Genomic DNA, 19921 nt, shown 5'->3' on the forward strand with positions numbered 1-19921 from the left:
GTTTTATCTCGAAAGATCAAGGGTAATTTTATTTCATAAGATATGGCCCTTTAAAAGAAACCACATAATTGAGCCCCCCTGAATTAAAAAAAAAAATAGTTTTATCAACTGATGGAAAAGTTTAAATAAAAAAAGACAGTAATATAAAAAAGCCAAGCATACACCCATATCAGTGATGGCTCTTTAATAGACTTTGTTTATATGCAGCAGAATTTACTGTAATCTGCAATCTCTTAAAAATCACCCTAACTTCAGAGTTTAATATGAGTCTAGTATTAATAGCAACAGAGATCGTATAATTTCACCAAAACCCATCTCCTTAGGGTTGGGAACCGAGAGTGAAACTAGATAAAATCACAGAGAACATATGGACAGTAGAAAGATATCCTCTCTTTGTGTCCATGTGTGAATAAGTGGGTGTAACTGCAGCTCTGCTCTGTAGAATGTTCTCTCTAAAGTAGCACTAAAATCTGATGATTCAGGTTTTGCATGTAAAGCGGGTAAGTCTCCAAGAACTACTGTGTGAATCATGCATCAATCATAACATATTTTACAGCTGAGGAGGCAGAGCAACAGAGCTTGAATTTGGGTACAGTCAGGATTTCATTTACATTTATGTATAATTTGGCAGATGCTTTTATTCAAAGCGACTTACAGTGCATTCCCAGTATATAACAATGTGACCTAGCCACTCTCCGCTAGCCTGCAAAAACCACTGTGGAGATTGCCGCAATCCTGTTTTCATGGTACCAGCAACTTCTCTGATTGGTGGATCTTCCTTTAAGTTAATATGATTAGGTTAGGGTTATGTGTTTCCTAATAAACCATCATCCAATTAAGCTATCTGTAGCTCAACTAGCATGTTGCTAGCAAGACAAGTTCACAGGTTGGAACCGAAACACACATACTTTTAAAGGAATATTCCGGGTTCAATGCAAGTTAAGCTCAGTTGACAACATTTTTGGCATAATGTTGATTACCACACACACACATACACAAAAATAAAAAGCAACAATCGATGTTACAGTGAGGCACTTACAATGGAACTGAATGAGGCCAGATATTGAAGGGTTTAAAGGCAGAAATGTGAAGCTTATAATTATATAAAAGCACGTACATTAATTCTGTTAAAACTCATGTATTATTTGAGCTGTAAAGTTGTTTAAAGTGTCATTTTACAGTCAATGTAGGGTTTTAGGGTTTGTTTACATCGTCATGGTAATGAAGTTGTAAAATTGGTAGAACTTTACACAGAAATGGTTAGTAACCAATTTTATCACACTAAAATCATGTTACCACGCATATTGTTTATGTCTTGTGGCTATACTTTTGAAACAGTGAGTATTTTAACGTTTACGGATTGTTCCCATTCGCTTCCATTGAAAGTGCCTCACAGGAACCCAGATTTTTGCTTTTTTTTAAAGAAAAGGAAGGACAAGTCTAAATAATTTTTTGTGGTAATCAATATTTATGCCACAAATGTTGTCTACTGAGCTTAACTTGTATTGAAAACAGAAAATGTATTGCATGAATACGTGGCTTTATAGATAATGGCTATACCATTGTTTAACAACCTCGGAGCTCATGGTAGCTCTGTCTTGAAACGTTTACGCAATATTACTAAAAATGTATTTCGCTATGGAGATTTTGAAAGGCATTTTTAAATCTGGAACCCAGTGCTAGTTCTGCATCATTTGGCACCCTTTGATATTTACACGGTTCTCTAAGATGTATGTCCAAAAAAACATGATATAGATTTTTGGTAATTTAACTGCTTTCGTGTACTGATAATGTTTTGAAACTCTTTTGGTTGGAAATGTGTTTACCAGAAGAGTCGTTCACAAGCTGTACACACAGGTGCTACCCTAGTGAAAAAAGTAATATACTTAAGCACTCTTTTTTTCTTGGGCACTTCTGTAAATTGGTATACTTAAAGTCTGCTAAATTGGAACAACTCATTTTGCACTTAAGTTTGCCAAAAGCAATGCTGTGGTGCAACTAAAGATGTAAGTATACTTGGTTGTGCTAAAATGGAATTGTTTCAAGTATACTTTAGTACACTTTAAATATCTACCCTTGTAATTCATTTTTGAAATACACAGAATTGACTCAATGTGAACTTATCATGTACTGTATTTTGGTGACATTATAATTGCAACTCCATTACACTGTAAGAGTGCTGGACATACATTAATGTTATACTGATAATATACTGCCAGCCCATACCACAACTGAATTTCGGCTGGCATTAATATATGTACTTCTGGCACTTGCATTAATAGTATTATAGCTTGGGTATTACTGGGAAGAAAGTTGGAGGACCAAGCATTGTGAGTCTGTTAAACAACAATGATAACACTGAAAAACTGCACTTAGTGTTTCACTGATTCACACAGGATCAGAGCAACACTAATCTCACCCAGGGTAAAAATAATCTCTTTTCATAACATAAAACAACATATTTAACATTAAGTTGAACTCAAAACAAAACTAAAACCTCAGTTACTTTTAATTGTTAGTTAATATAACCTCCAAACTGTCTCCAAAACCTACACAGACCTACCTCATTAATTATGCAAACACAACAGCCAATAGCAAGTCCCCAAACAGAAACATCAACAGACATTACAGTATATTCCTGGAAAGGACTATAAATCTATGTAGTTTTAACACCTGACATTTGATTCAAATAGGTAAATGTGCCATTTTGCCCTTTGCACAAAGAAAAGTGAAAAAATGCAGAAGTCTGATTGGTCCATCTAATCACTGATCTAAAAAGGCCCCTGGCCAACAGTGGCTATCTTGAGGCTAGAAGCCAGAAATGAATAAAAGTGGATGAGGGCGTGCTGGCTAGCTAGATGTTACTGCCATTCTGTGTTATTTGTAGACGTGTATAGAACCATAAGGAGATGCTACGTTATACACTATTATAAATCCAGATGTTTATGTGGGTAGTTATAACTTACATGATATGACTTGCATTATAGTCGTAGAATGACCCTATGCTGTTTGCACAGTGTTAACAAGCAAATTAACAGTTTTACTTTCTCTGTTGGTTTTGTGTTTTTTCTTCTTCCAAGAGGGAAATTAATTCAAAGTAAGACAAGATTGATATGGAAGATCAGTCATAAAGTCAGCAGCATTAGACAAAGTAGGATAATGAACAAATATTGCTTTGTATCCTATTATTGGGGATGAGGAAATTACTTTAACCCTTACCTCTTCAAGTCACACAATGTCAAATGCAATATGTTGCTTTAAAAATGGTATAAAACACAGGGCATACTGTACTTGTGTAATGTTGTTGAATGCAGACACAAACAACAAAAGACTGTCTGATTGAGACTTTAATAGATACATAAAGAGGAGGAACCCATACACAAGATCCCGCAGTTGAACCAATTTACTGTTCCAGTAGTATCATCATCAATGGCTTAACAGACAGCATTTCATTTTGTTGAAAAACTTGTTTGAGCAACGGATTGTGTGAACTGAAAATAATGACATAGCCAGTCTCTTTCCGTGAAAGCAGATTTAAATATTTTTATTTTAATTGCGGCAACATTTGAACTGTGTAAGGGGACAGTTTTTACTAATATTTACGTATGTAGGTAAATAACTAATCACCATGATTTTGACAAACTTGGAAGCTGGTCTGGTATAAATTGGGTGTACAACACACTCTTTATACTGACTACTTAAAGGAACAATATGTATCATTGACATCAAGTGTTTAAAATGGGTACTGTAGTCCAAATTCAAAATATTAGAGAGAGTTGTCTCCCTCGCCCCCTTCTCCCCAGACTCGAAGCTCACGCGGTTTGCCAGGATGAGGGCACGCAACAGGAATGAGCAAACTGACAGTGGCAAGTGATGAGCTTTACACTGTAAGTTGATCAGCTAATGTATACGTTTGCAATGTTTTTATTGTTTGCAAATTATAAACCAGCTCTTGTCAATGTTAGCTAGATGTATTGCTGGCTTCCATGGCTGCAGTGGGCTGTGTTTGCCCACTAACTTGTTTCAAATATGGCTGCCCGTTGTGTCGAAATACTATTGGGAAATGGGCAATGGGTGAGATCACACAGGCCAAAACACAAACAGAAATTCCGACCCAGAACAGACATTTCAAAATAGAATATACTGGCTGTTTTCAGAGAAGCCAGTATTTCAACTTAGTATGTTTTCTAAATCTCTGATAACATATTATGATAATTTTATGCTTTAGTACAGTAAATATATTACATATTGCACCTTTAATGTTGATGATGTCACAACCAGCCTGTTTGAGGCCCCCCCTCCCCCCACTTCAAAACTGGTTCTGGCACGGTGACTGCTGCACATGTAAATTTAGTATCACTCTTATGTTTTAAGGAATGTGCATTGTGCAATTAAAAAAAGCACTCAAAATAATATTTTAATTATTATTTTTAAATTAATACGTTTCCAGCGTTAGTAACCAGAACAGACATGGTGTAATTTAAAATATACAATGTACAGCATGAATATTAGGAAAATATTTCAAAGTCATATTACTCATATTACTTGTGCATGAAGAACATTATTATGGCAATTGCTTCAACACTGTTCAAACAAGTTGTAGATGGAAACAAGCACCTAACCAGCGTACTTTCTTAAAGTACACTATATTTGAACTTAGTGTATACTTCTTCTAATTGCATTTGTAAAAGCTATACTATTTTACCACTTAATTTGTAATGATCAAAGTTTCTCTGTGTGCATTTTGGTATATTACTTTTTCACTAGGGTAGACCTTCTTCATCATTGGCAAATGATAGAATTAATTTTCAGGTTTGATTTCAATGGATTGTAGGTAGTGACTATAGCCAGGTCTCCTAAGCAACCAAATTGGCCCAGTTGCAAGGGAGGGTAGAGGCACATGGGGTAAACTCCTCATGGTCGCTATAATGTGGTTCGTTCTCGGTGGGGCACGTGGTGAGTTGAGCCTGGTTGCCGCGGTGGATGGCGTGAAGCCTCCACACGCGCTATGTCTCCGTGGCAACACGCTCAACAAGCCACGTGATAAGATGCGCGGGTTGACGGTCTCAGACGCGGAGGCAACTGGGATTCGTCCTCTGCCACCCGGACTGAGGCGAATCACTACGCGACCACGAGGACTTAAAAGCACATTGGGAATTGGGCATACCAAATTGGGAGAAAAATAAAAAAAATAAAATAAAATGGATTGTAGGTAAATATCCCACTTCACCAAATGCTCTGTGTTCAATAAAGTGTCCTGTTACTGGTTTAAGGAGCGAGAAACCACTTCAAACGATTCGGTTTGTGTGCGAGCCATAGAAATTACTCCGACTGAATCGCGAGCCAATTCAGAACGTTTTGCTAACCCGTTTGAGCAATTAATTGAAAAGAAACATCTTAAATGCATGATTGATTTGCGAATCAGGCATCGCTAGTTCTCATTCTAAACACAAAATATTGTGGTTGATGAAATATTGTGAGGGAAAATGTGTGAGGGCCGCCACTACATGTTATCGGAGAGTAAATCGGCACCCCCCCCCCCCAAAGATGGTGCCCTAGCCAATCGCCTGCTGGAACTCCTCTGTTGGGTTGTTGTTATAGTCGAGTGTTTTTTCTCACTTGTGTTATGTTGTTAGCCCCACTGCAACTCAGGGAACTGTACATGCTGTGAAATGAGGCTTCCCTTGTGTCTATCTCTGTCGTTCCTCATCTATCTTTGCACAACATGAAACTCCCTCTATATCCACTTTCCTTCTATCAATAATTCAGGCTGTTCTCTGCTTGTAAATGTTCTTAGCACACTGTTGACTAGTTCTGACTTGGTCAATGTCAGCAATCCAGTGTTATCACAATGACCTAAACAAACCCTTTAGCACACTACTAAAATACTGCTAGACTGCCAAGTTCATATTGACTTAAATATGGCCTTTATTTAATTGTTTTTAAATACTCAATAAGAATAAAATAGCATCTTGTTATACATCAGACACCATTTATGTAAGAAATCTTGGGAACATGATGTATTCATCATCACAAGTTATGTGGTGTTTAATAAAGAAAGCTAGAGGGTGTGTTGAAAGTTTGTGGTGTGTGAGTTTGGTTCGAATCCAGGACGCTGTAGAACAGGTAAGGAAATCCAGAGGAATAAATGATGATATCGTCTCTGGAGTGTAGCATAAAATGTGGCATGCCATTCACTGTCTCTTTCTACCACTCTGTTTACGTCAGCGTTCCTTCTCGATTTCTAGTTCCAAATGCACCAAAATATCTTTGTTGGCACTTTCAAAAGTAGATGATTATGCAGTACATTTACACCTTGAGCTGCTGTATTTCATAGTGTAACAGTAAACTGATATGTTCTAATTGCACATCCCAGATGTGAAATTAATCAGCAAGACTCTTTCAGGTGATGGGGTAATGCTTAATGGGTGTTACAGCATTCAGATATCAGCTTGACACTGGATGGTTGGATGGATAGATGGATGGATGGAACAGTATCTATTTGATCTCTTCAAACCACTGTACATGTGTATGAATATACTGTTCTGACAAATGGTCCTGGTTGATTAGAATAAAGCTGGGCTGCAATGTTGACATTTTTTCTGGATGAATAAGGCAGAGTGCTGAGTGAGCCGTTCTACTGTCCCCAGCTGCTTCACTGTGGAACTCTGGGACATAGCCGGTTAACATAGAGACCGGTGTTCCCTACACAGTGAGCCTCCTGTATCCAATAATAGAGGGAATGCGTAACAATAGAGATTTTTCAGGAGCTGAGTGTTTAGCAGCAGAATAACAACATTTTCGTTGTGATATGAATTGTTGTGTGACGGCAATGACTCATAGTGAACTTCAGGTTTTTCTAACTCGTGTGGATTTTGCAAATGAGAAAATAATTGTCACACAGAGCAGAGCGGCTTTGCTGTGCTATTATAATCTACTAAAAATAGCATTTAAGGACAGGGATGAGACACAACCACGGAAGAGTTTAAAGGAACAGTTCACCCAAAATTATAATTCTCTCATTATTTACACACCCTTATGCCGTCTCAAACTCGCATGACTTGTTTTTCTTCTGCGGAACACAAACAAAGATATTTGAATGGGGATATGATGTGAATATATTCATACAATATAAGTCATTGGGGACAAACATGACCCGTGTGGTGATAGTGTAAAGGGAGTCACATTATTGTCTGTTCTCACTCAAAACTGATCGTATCACTTCAGAAGATTACCTTTATCCTGCCTTTATGTCCTTTTTGGAGCTTGGAAGTGTTGGACTCAGTGGACCGGCATTTGGGTGAACTATTCCTTTAAAGTAATGCTTCTGCTTCAAAGTAATATTTGACACATGCTTGGGTGAATCAGAAAAACTGCCAAGAACATGTCTGGATTATATTTTACCTCAATATAAAAAAGAAAGAAATATTAGAACACTGCAAAAAATGATTTTCAAGCCAAGTATTTTTGACTTGTTTTCCTATAAAATTATCAAAACATTCTTAAAATGTGATTTATTTACTTGTCAAGCAAAATGGGATAAGATATTAAGTCTTGTTTTAAGATACATGTAAATTTGACAAAATTTGACAAGATCATTTTCATTACTGTATTACTAATATAATATAAAATAATATAATAAAGTACTGTTTTCTCTCTGTTTTCCTTAGGAAACCTTTGTCCATATGTTATCGATGACCCCAATGAAGACACGATCAGTGTTCTTGTTCGACTCATCACAGAGAAGAAAGGTGTGTGAGGTTTCTCGACACATTTAAATCACTTCTCACATCACACTGCCTGTGAAAGTACTGAGTCTTATAGAGTGTGTGTGTGTGTGTTACAGAAAATGCAGCTGCTTTGGAAGAACTGTTGCTGGAATATGAAAATAAACAGATGGCTATGACCAAAAGCTCATCTATCAAGTAAGAACACACTTTATCAGACATATACACATCAAAACTGAAAAAAAAAATCACAGTAGCTTTTGAAAACTCACAAAGAGGTCCCAGTTGACTTTGCTACATATACATTATTTGGGAGAGGGTGATACTTCATTACTGCTTGTCACAGTAAAAAAAAAAAAAAAAAAAAGTATGATTTGCTAAGAAATTGATTAATTAAGACAATTGGGTCTTTCATTTTAAAGGCTAGATTTCCTCTCCTATAGCCGCCAAGTTAAGTTGCGCTTTTTTCTCATTACGTTCTTAACAAGTGCTCTGTGTCTGGCGATAAACAAACAGCCGAGTCGTTTATGAAATGTATGTTGGTTTATGAGATAATTGCAAGTTGTTAAAGTGTGAATCATCTAAATGAGAAGATGTCACAGTCAACCGTGGACACTGGGGATGGATATAAGCTTGAAAGCTATAATGCGTTAAACTAGTGGCCAATTTTGTACTGGAACGCAGCCAATTCACAGTTGTGATACAGGAAGCTTTCCAAGAGCTTGCATAAAGATGCATCTCATTCTTGTAAACGCTTTAATGTAGAAATCAATATAGTGTTAGAAGAGCTGATAGAGATATCGTGCCAGTGTTAAATTAGTTTACACCTGATGTGTATAGCTGACAGGCGTATAAATCATCCAGAAGGAAGTGCTTAGTCGTTGTGAAAATGTGTACATTTTTGTCCGTCCAAAACTAATAAGCACTGATTAGTTCATAGACACATACATATTGAGTCTTGACATCCACCCTACATGCCTCCTCCCATCCAGAGCCCCTCCCTCCCATAGTTCCATTGTGAGTATATCAGATGCAGCTTAGCTCATGGCAGTTATATACAGCAGATCTCTTGGCCTGCAAAAATAGTTCTTTTGATCTAAGCGGCTGGCACATTGTGTATTTTCGGCTGGCATGATTTGATGATGGCAGCAAACTGGGCCTGTGTGCCAGTCCTGTCCCTTCTGTGCTGAGCAGAGGTCATTGTCCGAGTGACATCAAAGTAAACTTGGCAGGGGAGGAACTCTTGACTGTTATGATGTGTTTGACATTATTGAATGAATAGCTTTTATTCAGAACTCTTATTGGGTAAGCCATGTTTAAAGGAATAGTTCACCCAAAACTGAATGCCATGCCAGATGTGTATGACTTTCTTTCTTCTGCAGAACACAAAAAGAATATTTCAGCTCTGAAGGTCCATACAATGCAAGTGAATGGTGGCCAAAACTTTGATGCTCCAAAAAACACAAAGACAGCATAAAAGTAATCCATAAGACTCCAGTGATTTAATGAATGTCTTCTGAAGCAATCTAATCGGTTTTGGGTGAGAACAGACTAGGGCTGGGCGATAGGATGATGTAATCGGATATCGACAATGTCTTACAAAGATCCTGATGCCGATTGGGAACAGATGATGATCAACAATATCGGGAAATGGCAAAACCATGGATCTGTGAAGTCACCAAATATATTAAACAGTGGCCAGGGTGTGAAACTAGCACCTGCCATCCGCTAAATGTGACGAGACTGAATCCAGTTCACAAGCTTTTCGTCCAAATGTATTTCATGCATGGGTAATTTTGCTCATCTACCCGCAACAGGTGGGCGACCTGTCTCGGAGTGACACATGACAAGAAATGCTGTTAGTCACAAAGACACGTGCTTGAAGAAACACACTTTATTTATTTTTTTATGAACAGACAAAAGAAAAGCCGTCAATGCTTGTGTCTGATTCGCTGTTTGTTCAGAGTCTGTCTTGTGGTACAAGCGCATGTAAAGAGTTTTCACTTTTTTTTTCATTCGTCCGAAAACTGTTTGCAAAATAATGTCGTCTGTGAGAATGCTGAAAATTATCTCCGATCAACCCGGGAGGTGCTGTGAGTTTAATTCACTTTATTTCCTCGCGGTTGGCATGCAAATGGAGACATTGGAGACGTGGGGAGGTGGTTAAATCACTTTTTTGATCACTTCGTTATTTTATTGCTTTTTTCGTTTAAAGTGCGATTTGAATTTAGAAATGTCTATTGTTTATGTTATTCGTGTTTCAATAAATTAATTAAATTTTTAAAGCAAAATCAATAAAGCAAAAAAATTCACCGACCCTCGGCAGGGGGGTTGACGATGTAATCGGATATCGCAATATTTTTTAAGGCAATTATCGCAAAAATATTTTTTGAATATCGCCCAGCCCTAGAACAGACCAAAATATAACTCCTTATTCACTGTACATCTTGCCATTGCAGTTGCTAGGCACGATCATGATTTTAAGCTCGATTACACTTCCTAGCGCTTGACACATGCACTGAGCTCTAGATGGTGGTAGGAAGTGTAATAATCAAGCTGTAGAAATCATGATCGCCAAGGAGACTGCTGATGTCAAGGTTTATTGTAAAAAAAAAATATATATATATATATATATATTTTGGTCTGATCTCACCCAAAACCGATTGGATCACTTCAGAAGACATGGATTAAACAACTGGAGTCTTTTGGATTACTTTTATGCTGCCTTTATGGGCTTTTTGGAGCTTCAAAGTATTGGTCACCATTCACTTGCTTTGTATGGAGCAGATCTGAGATATTCTACTAAAAATCTTGGTGTTCTGCAGAAGAAAGAAAGTCATACTCATCTGGGATGGCATGAAGGTGTGTAAATGATGAAATAATTTCATTTTTGGGTGAACTATCCCTTTAAAGATGTTTAATAGCCAGTATGCACACCTGTGAGCTCAGCACACATTAGCTGAATTCTTTGTGAAGGTGCCAAGCTTGTATTTGAACACTTAAGCCACGCTTATAAATGTGTGAATGTCACCGCATTAGATAACAAAGTATCAAAGCAAGTGGCATCTGCAAATAAATACGACTCCCGTTATTTCTTCTGTGGAACGCAAAATGAGATGTTAGTCTCAGTCACCATTCACTTTCATTGCATTTTTTTTCCATACAATTAAAGTGCATGGTGAATGAAGCTAACATTATACTAACTGTATATGATATCATATATCAGTGCTAAGTGTCTCTCTGTGTGTTTCTCTCTCAGGTTTCCTGCTCTTCCACATTTATCGCAGTTCCGCTCATTGCCACGGCTGTGTACCCATCAGCATCATTTGCACACTATAAATGGGCTGGCATCTCGCTCTGGGCTCTGCTGTTCCCGCTGCAGCCAGAAGAAATGGCCTGAACTGCTGCTGCCCGCCGATATGCACAAAAGCCCCACTAAGCTGGTCAAGAGCCCCTTGCCCGGAGACGTCACTATACTGTCTGTTGGAAGGTGAGAAGGGCATTTATATACAATTAGAAAATAAAATGTAAAAGAAAGTCTAACTTAAAACTGCCCATTATTATTTCCTACTGAATATTTCATTTTGATTTGCCGTTTTATTTAATGTGTCATTCTTTTAGCCCTCCAAGTGCACTTCTTGAACTTTGTGTTAACCATGTGTGAATTGCAGGTTCCAAGTTGCTCAGATCCCGGAAATGAAGTCCGCTTCCAAGGAAGTGACCCGGCGGGAATCGAGCGATACGGACTCTGTGGACAGTGGCCACACTGAGTCCGTGGAAGAGAGGTCCCTGCTGGGCATGTCCTCTTCCTCTAACTCCACCTCCTCAAAGACAGACAGGAGGTGAGTCACTAAAGATATTGAACAGGAAAATTCCTCTAAATATGGTCATGTCTGTGACTTTGCTTTTATGCTACTTCCTGTTGGCTTTGTTTGTGTTTTCAAGTTGTAGTTTCCTCTTCCAATGGTGTTGTTCAATCTTCATTGTTTAAAACCTTGTGTAAAATCATTATAGGAAGTCTGACGCATTTGTTAGCAGTAAATGAATGGCTGACACACAGAATTCCAATTACATGTGTAGAGGAGGTGCGTTCAGTCCATTTAATGCAAATTACTTTAGTCAGTGTTAATACTTTGAGTGTGACACTTTTAAACCAGCCACTTTATTTTCCCCATCTGACTGAAATATGTGTATTTTATATAATATGAGTGCATTTATTGCTATTGATTGTATTTGTTATAAATTAGCTACTCTTTAAAACATGTCCTAAAGGAATTTACAGAGAAAAAGAGACTGAAAGAAAATTAAAGTAGTTTGTGTTCCTTAAAGGGACAGTTCACCCAAAAATGAAAATTCTCTCATCATTTACTCACCCTCATGTCATCCCAAATGTGTATGAATTTCTTTCTTCTGCTGAACACAAATGGATATTTTTAGAAGAACATCTCAGCTCTGTAGGTCCACACAGTGCAAGTGAATGGTGACCAGAACTTTGAAGGTCCAAAAAGCAAAAGACTCCAGTGGTTAAATCCATGTCTTCTGAAGTGATATGATAGGTGTGGGTGAGGAACAGATCAATATTTAAGTCCTTTTTTAATATACATTCTCCTCCCTGCCCAAGGAAGAATCTGAATCACCTAAAACAAAAGAAGTATGTGAAAGTGAAAGTACAGTAGAGATTTTATTGTAAAAAGGACTTAAAATTGATCTATTTCTCACCCTTACCAACCTATCATATCACTTCTGAAGATATGGATTAAACCACAGGAGTCATACGGATTACATTTATGCTGCCTTTATGTGCTTTTTGGACCTTCTGGCCACTATTTACTTGCATTGTATGGACCTACAGAGCTGAGATGTTCTTTTAAAAATATCCGTTTGTGTTCAGCAGAAGAAAGAAATTCATACACATCTGGGATGGCGTGAGGGTGAGAAAATGATGAGAGAATTAGTATTTTGAGGGTAACTATCTCTTTAAAAAAATGATAGCAAAAACAACAAACTGGAAATTCACTTGCTTTGGGGGAGGTCTGTTTTTGCAGTTACGATCACTCTAAAGTGACTCTCTTGAGTCGGTTTGTCCTGTTTGTTATGTAAGCATTTGTAGGGCAGAGGGCTAATGACTTCACATTGTATGTGGCTATCAATAGCTCCTGGGATTTACACACAAATACCTCAAGGTTTCCCTCCACAAATCATCTTTATAGCTGTTCTTGACATTTTAACCCTCGATGAGCCTGTGGCATTTATAAATGACAACAAACAATTGTTTTTCACTTTTTTTTAACGTCACATGGGCTCTGTTTTTTAGTTTTTTTGCGATCCTAGTTTAATTTTCCGTAATGTGGTAGGTTACCAAGGCACATAAACAACATGGTAAGTAATGTGTAATAATTAAGCATGTTAGCATACTTTGATGTCATATGGGTTAATGACATGATGCTAATTTTTTGTCCAGATCTATTATATACATTAGTACATTATTATATACATTAATACATTAAAAATGCAATTAACACAAAACAGTTATGTGAATACACCTGTGCTTTGATGAAGATGTTTTCAGTTTTGAGTTCTAAGTCATTTTGTTGTTTTTATGGGGCTTGAAGTAAAAAATGTCTAAGTGGTGTAACCATCTGGTGACAGTAAATAAATAAATAAATAAATGTCATTAAAAAGTCTCATTAAAAGCAGAAATTCTTGAAAAAAGTAATATATTTATATACAAATATTTTATTATTAATTCTTTAAAAACTAAGCAGTAAAACAATTTTGTTGGAAAATATCATTAATATTTTAAGAAGTCAGCTGGTGATCAATGTGGCAGGTACCCATTCTGTTTTAATGTGACAAAAACATAATAGAAAAATACGTCATTAGACTCATGACTGTGTGTGAAGTTTAAAAAAATATCTGATATTTTGGCATTTTTATAAAAAGGCACATTTTCTTCAGGTCAAATGGAATAACCCTAAGAAAACTTCTTGATACTCCTGAATTAAAAATGCATAATATTGAAAAACTGTTTGAAAACTTTTTTTAAATTAGTGATTAAGTTATGTACACTTACATGTATTCAAAGTGCAAGGAAAGTATTTTATTACCTTTTACTTAATAGTTACACCACTTGGCATTATAAGGTCATTAAATAAAATGTTTGATGAAAATGCTATAAAGGTTTTTCCAAAATGTATGAAAATAACATGGACATAAAAATTCTATTGCTGCGAACTCGACACATAATGTATTTTAAACCAGATTTTGTTTTTTATTATTCTAATTTTTATCATCTCGGACAACCTCATTGTTTCATTGATTACATTTGTTGCATCCAAAAATGTTTTTTCATTGAGTGATGTGCTTTATTTATTGTTGATGAATCTAATAAATGAATTAATAAAATGTGATTGGCAATGAACATGTGTTTTGGACACCTAGATGTAACAGGCCTTTAAAAGTACCACTTTTCATAAAAAATTAATGAAGTCCATTGATCGGTTTGTCAAACTTAAACTCAATTTTCACAGCATACTACCATACTACTCTTTCTCTTTCTGCTGTATATAGATATGGCAAATATATTAAGAGTAATATAGTAGTATGCTATTCCGGACATTGTTTGGGGAAGTACTTGAACACATACGTTGATTTTTTTTTTAACACATATTTTCAGAATGCGGCTTATTGAGGATTAAGTGTGTTTGTTTTGTGCTTCACAGGTGAATGTCATGACAAATGTGAGAATCAGTTTTAGTGATATGCTACCCTCCCCTTGACCTTTACATGTCCTGTAAGGGATGGCAGTTTTTTCCACTGGTTCAGTGAACTCATGTCAAGTCAAACAGGATGAAAAAAATTGTCTAGTGCCCTATAGTGCCTGGAAAATGTACTGCACATTTGTTAAAGGGATAGTTCTGTCTTCATATGATCAACTTTATGTTGTTTGACTTTCCCATGGGACACAAAAGGAGATATGAGACAGAGCATTAGCCTCAGTCACCATTCACTTTTAATTGCATCTTGTTTCCAAATAATTAAAGTTAATGGTGACTGAGGCTTGAGTAAATGATGACAGAACTTTCATTTTTGAATGAACTGTCCCTTTAATTAACAAATGTCTTTATTTTGTAGTGTAACTTAAACTTCTCTCTCTCTCTCCGTCTTTTTTTGTCTCAGATGAACATATGAAAGATTAGAGGAGGACATCCATTGAAGTGACACTACCTTCTTGGGAATGACATCATCAGTAGCCAACACATCAGGGCAGATATGTTGCGGGGATGTCAGTATTCATGCCCTTGGGGAGCCATGTATTCAAGACCTTTGGAAACATTTTTATTTATTGCATAAGTCATTGAACTATTTAATTTTATTTATAAAAAAAAAAAAAAAAAAAAAAAAATCTGATAATAGGAGACAGTAGGGCATTTACCATGTAAGGAGTCAAGGATGGGCGTCACCAAAGAGGTCTTAAGTACGGCCTTCTCCACCATGTAGTTTAAAGCCTCTGCTGACAGAAGCCCCCTTTTCACTGATGCAAATGTCACAATTCACCCCTTGTGGCAGTCATAATAAACTTTCAGTATGTTCACAAAGCCACCTTTTCACCTGCAATGTTTCTGTTTGCATTTACAGCAAGAGCATTTACTCTCCATTTATTGACCGTTGTTGAGTGAATGACTGCCAATACTTTTGGAAAGAACATATTATGGATTGCCCAAGGCTACAGTGTTAAACAATTTAATGAATTATCTCTGAATTATTTATATTTATTCATAACTGTCCAACTGAGCAGGCGATAGTATAAGGTTTCACAAAAAAAGCCTTGACAATTATCACTTGATGTTCATAATTTTGACAGGAATACATCACATCCGGATACTATCTAGTCGCACAAATTTAAATATTTCAACACAAATTTCAAATCGGATCCAAAAATCAAGTATCTGCAGAGGGTCTGATGACTTGCGGTCTATTGTCTGGTATTTGTCTTTAGCAATGAAAAGGTGGTTTGACATGTTGCACAAACAAACAGCACTTAGAACAATGACACGTAGTTTGAAAACGTTAAAAAGTATTATGGGAAACTCTGTTAGACTGTTAGAGATCGCTTTGTCATTTAGTCAGTTAAGTATAGTTTTGTGAACCTTTAGTTTTTTTTTTTGTTTTTTTTTACATTTTACGAGTTGCATATTATGTACAGTCATGGTCGAAAGTTTGCAAACACTTTGTATTGTTACCAGGGACTAAAAACGAAATGTTTTTCATTTTGGTTCGTTCTGAGCAAAAACTGTATTTTTTTCGTTCCGGTTCAAAAGTTCCGCAGCCTCCTTTCCAAAAAGTTACTGGTTAGAACAAAATAAAAGAACAGTTAATAACGTTCTTTTTAAAATAACGGTACTCTGCGCTAAGGGGTGGGTGAAATACCAATTGCAGTGTTGCCAGATCTCACAAGAGAAGCAAGTAATCTGGTCTGTAAAAACAAGCTCAAAATAAGCCACTTGCCTCAAAATAAGCAAGAAAATTAGCGATTTATCACAATAGAAATTGTAACAAGTGTACAGTTAATTAACAGTTAAGTATAATTTTATTTAAAGATCTGCTTCTGAGTCAAAACCTGGCAGCATCAAATCTGTATTAATGCATCATATCTAACAATAATTCAGTGAAGACTTGGAAACAACTGAGAAATGTACTTTACCTCTAATAATGTTTTCATTTTATCTGAATTAGCCGTGCATGAATACAGTTGTGCTCAAAAGTTTGCATACCCTGGCAGAAATTGTGAAATTTTGGCATTGATTTTGAAAATATGACTGATCATGCAAAAAAACTGTCTTTTATTTAAGGATAGTGTTCATATGAAGCCATTTATTATCACATAGTTTTTGGGTCCTTTTTAAATCTTAATGGTAACAGAAATCACCCAAATGGCCCTGATCAAAAGTTTACATGCCCTTGAATGTTTGGCCTTGTTACAGACACACAAGCTGACACACACAGGTTTAAATGGCAATTAAAGGTTAATTTCCCACACCTGTGGCTTTTTAAATTGCAATTAGTGTCTGTGTTAATAGTCAATGAGTTTGTTAGCTCTCATGTGGATGCACTGAGCAGGCTAGATACTGAGCCATGGGGAGCAGAAAATAACTGTCAAAAGACCTGCGTAACAAGGTAATGGAACTATATAAAGATGGAAAAGGATATAAAAAGATATCCAAAGCCTTGAAAATGCCAGTCAGTACTGTTCAATCAGTTATTAAGAAGTGGAAAATTCAGGGATCTCTTGATACCAAGACAAGGTCAGGTAGACCAAGAAAGATTTCAGCGACAACTGCCAGAAGAATTGTTCGGGATACAAAGGAAAAACCCAAAGGTAACCTGCTATGGAAAAAGACGGTGTGGTTGTTTCAAGGAGCACAATACGACGATACTTGAACAAAAATGAGCTGCATGGTCGAGTTGCCAGAAAGAAGCCAATGCCACAAAAAAGCCCGGTTACAATATGCCCGACAACACCTTGACATGCCTCACAGCTTCTGGCACACTGTAGTTTGGAGTAACGAGACCAAAATAGAGCTTTATGGTCACAACCATAAGCGCTATGTTTGGAGAGGGGTCAACAAGTATTGTGCTCCTTGAAACAACCACACCGTCTTTTTCCAGATCAGCCTGTATTTCTCCTGAGGTTACCTGTGGGTTTTTCTTTGTATCCTGAACAATTCTTCTGGCAGTTGTGGCTGAAATCTTTCTTGGTCTACCTGACCTTGGCTTGGTATCAAGAGATCCCCGAATTTTCCACTTCTTAATAAGTGATTGAACAGTACTGACTGGCATTTTCAAGGCTTTGGATATCTTTTAATATCCTTTTCCATCTTTATACATTTTCATTACCTTGTTACGTGGGTCCTTTGACAGTTCTTTTCTGCTCCCCATTGCTCAGTATCTAGCCTGCTCAGTGCATCCACGTGAGATCAGTCATATTTTCAAAATCAATGCCAAAATTTCACCATTTCTGCCAGGGTATGCAAACTTTTGAGCACAACTGTATGTAGTAATTATACAGTACATATTTGTTAAAAAGGTCTTCATTCACAGAATACGACATCCACAATGGACAGTTAGGCAAGGAAATATGTGATGCTGCTGTTTCCTTCAGGTTCAAAGCACGTTTCATTTTTTCAGGCAACATGAAGTGATGTAGTTCCAAATATATAGTTTGATAAACCCTTTGACCTTTAGTTTCATGAAAAAATTATCGGAACAAAATGAACCGGTTATAATCGGTTTCCAGAATTTAAAAATACAATTTTCACTTCTGAACAACTGAAAATCACTTTGTTCTGGTTTTCGGTTACGTTCTGCTAAAAATTTCGTTCTTTTTTGTTTTCGTTCCTTGAACCGTTTTTAGTCCCTGATTGTTACAATAAAACAATATATCCTTAGGCTCAAATTGATAGGGGAAAGTGTATATTTTAGATATTGGTCACCGTTTCAAATCACATTTTTTGCTTTCACTTGATCATTTTAAATGATCATGTTATGGCATGAAAATTCTTTTTTTAATAGCTACATTTGTTTTATTTAATTGTTTATTGTTAAATTAATTTTTAAAAATACAAATTTGCATGCATAATAATTATAATTATTACTACATGCATATGAATTGTTATAGAATTAGCAGTATACTGTTTAAAATAGTTTTAGATGGAGTGTCACCTCTATGCGGTGTCACAAATTGAGACCACTAGTGAAAATGCTTTTATTTTGCATTTTTCAAATTTATTTCAATATGTTTTATTGGGATTTATATTATCAGCATAACAATTTGAGTGTAAAGTTGAAATAAAAAATGTATACGAGTTTCAAAATCTTATAATATTTGGTATGTCCCCCTTTTGCTTTATAAAAGCATACACTTGAGTATAGACATCTCAATTTTTGTGTGCAAAACCTGATGATCCATGTTTTTCCAGAATGATCTGAGAATGTTCCCAAGAGTTTCATTTTGTGTGTTTCACTGGAAGCAAAGAAATCTGACCATTTGTGCAAAGGAGTTAAAGGGATAGTTTAAAACAGTGACAACTCTGTCATCATTTACTCACCCTCATCGCTATGACTTTCTTTGTGGAACTCAAAAGGAGATGTTTGGAACAACAAGAGAGTGAGTAAACAATGACAGAATTTTTGAAATAGAAGTTGACCTATCTCTTTGACATGGTCAGTGTCACAAATTTGCTTACATTTGATGAGTGGCCTAGAAGTAGTACAGAATTGTACTTCATTTTAGACTAAACTCTTTAAAAATCCCCCATTGTTACTGAGTAACAATGACTATTTCTTGTTAGAATGCTCATATGCTCCAATCTCAAAGAACGTTTAAGATGCCTCAGAATGGCTGTCTTAATGCATCTTTACTATATAACAGTTATAAACTTTACGATATTAGTGCTGAGATTTCCTGTTCTGCAACCTTTCTGCAATTCATATCACTTGCTTTACCAAACTTGTACAATATTTTTGCGATTTGCATCGTACTGTCATATTATGTGAGAAGCAAGAGGTCTATCTCTATTTGTCAAGCTAAAGTACATCTCCTCACAAATTCCTCTCGCGGCTGTTTTCCATCATCAGTCGATAAGAGCGACTTTATCAGATATCATCCATTTACAGCAGTAGCAGTTTTTTTAGGCTAATGAACTGAATTGGGCATTAAAAATGACAAAGTACTGAATGTTTGATGTGAAATTCTCATTGAAAGTTTGATTACAGATTATGGAAGTCATTTTTATAATGAATAATTATTATTTTCAAATATTACTTGTTATCTGAACATTTCTTTTTCTCATTATGTCTTTATTTATTTTTCTCCTTTTTATTTTTAATTTAGATGTGAAATAGTGACAGACAAATGCTACTCTTATTTCTGACATTTAAAGTTCATGCACATTTTATATCAAATGAATTTTTATACAATATACTGTACATTAATTGTTTGCAAAGTTCTGTTACACCTATTTGTTAAGATAAATTTGAACAAGTTGAAAGGTGAGAGAAAATAATTCTGCTCTGCATTGTTATTGTTTTTATTTATTATCATCCTAATGATATTTTCTTTCTTGATATTTATACTCTTAAAATAAAGAACTGTACTGCAGTCACTGAGATCTGAAAAATCATCTTTTAACTAT

The 19921-nt window shown here is 36.1% G+C and overlaps 1 protein-coding gene across 1 annotated transcript in view; it reads left to right on the top strand.

Moving 5' to 3' along the window:
- relt (RELT TNF receptor) overlaps window positions 1-16864 on the top strand; it is a 37672-nt gene extending 20808 nt beyond the window's left edge. The window contains exons 7-11 of the mRNA XM_051724329.1: window positions 7671-7751; window positions 7847-7925; window positions 10987-11217; window positions 11399-11569; window positions 14907-16864. Of these exons, the coding sequence (XP_051580289.1) occupies window positions 7671-7751; window positions 7847-7925; window positions 10987-11217; window positions 11399-11569; window positions 14907-14910 (566 nt within the window). The 3' untranslated portion in view covers window positions 14911-16864. The remainder of the gene's footprint in view (window positions 1-7670; window positions 7752-7846; window positions 7926-10986; window positions 11218-11398; window positions 11570-14906) is intronic.
- The last annotated feature ends 3057 nt before the right edge of the window (window positions 16865-19921 follow it).

Source organism: Myxocyprinus asiaticus, chromosome 18, assembly GCF_019703515.2.
Source record: "Myxocyprinus asiaticus isolate MX2 ecotype Aquarium Trade chromosome 18, UBuf_Myxa_2, whole genome shotgun sequence".
Classification (NCBI taxonomy): Eukaryota; Metazoa; Chordata; class Actinopteri; order Cypriniformes; family Catostomidae; genus Myxocyprinus; species Myxocyprinus asiaticus.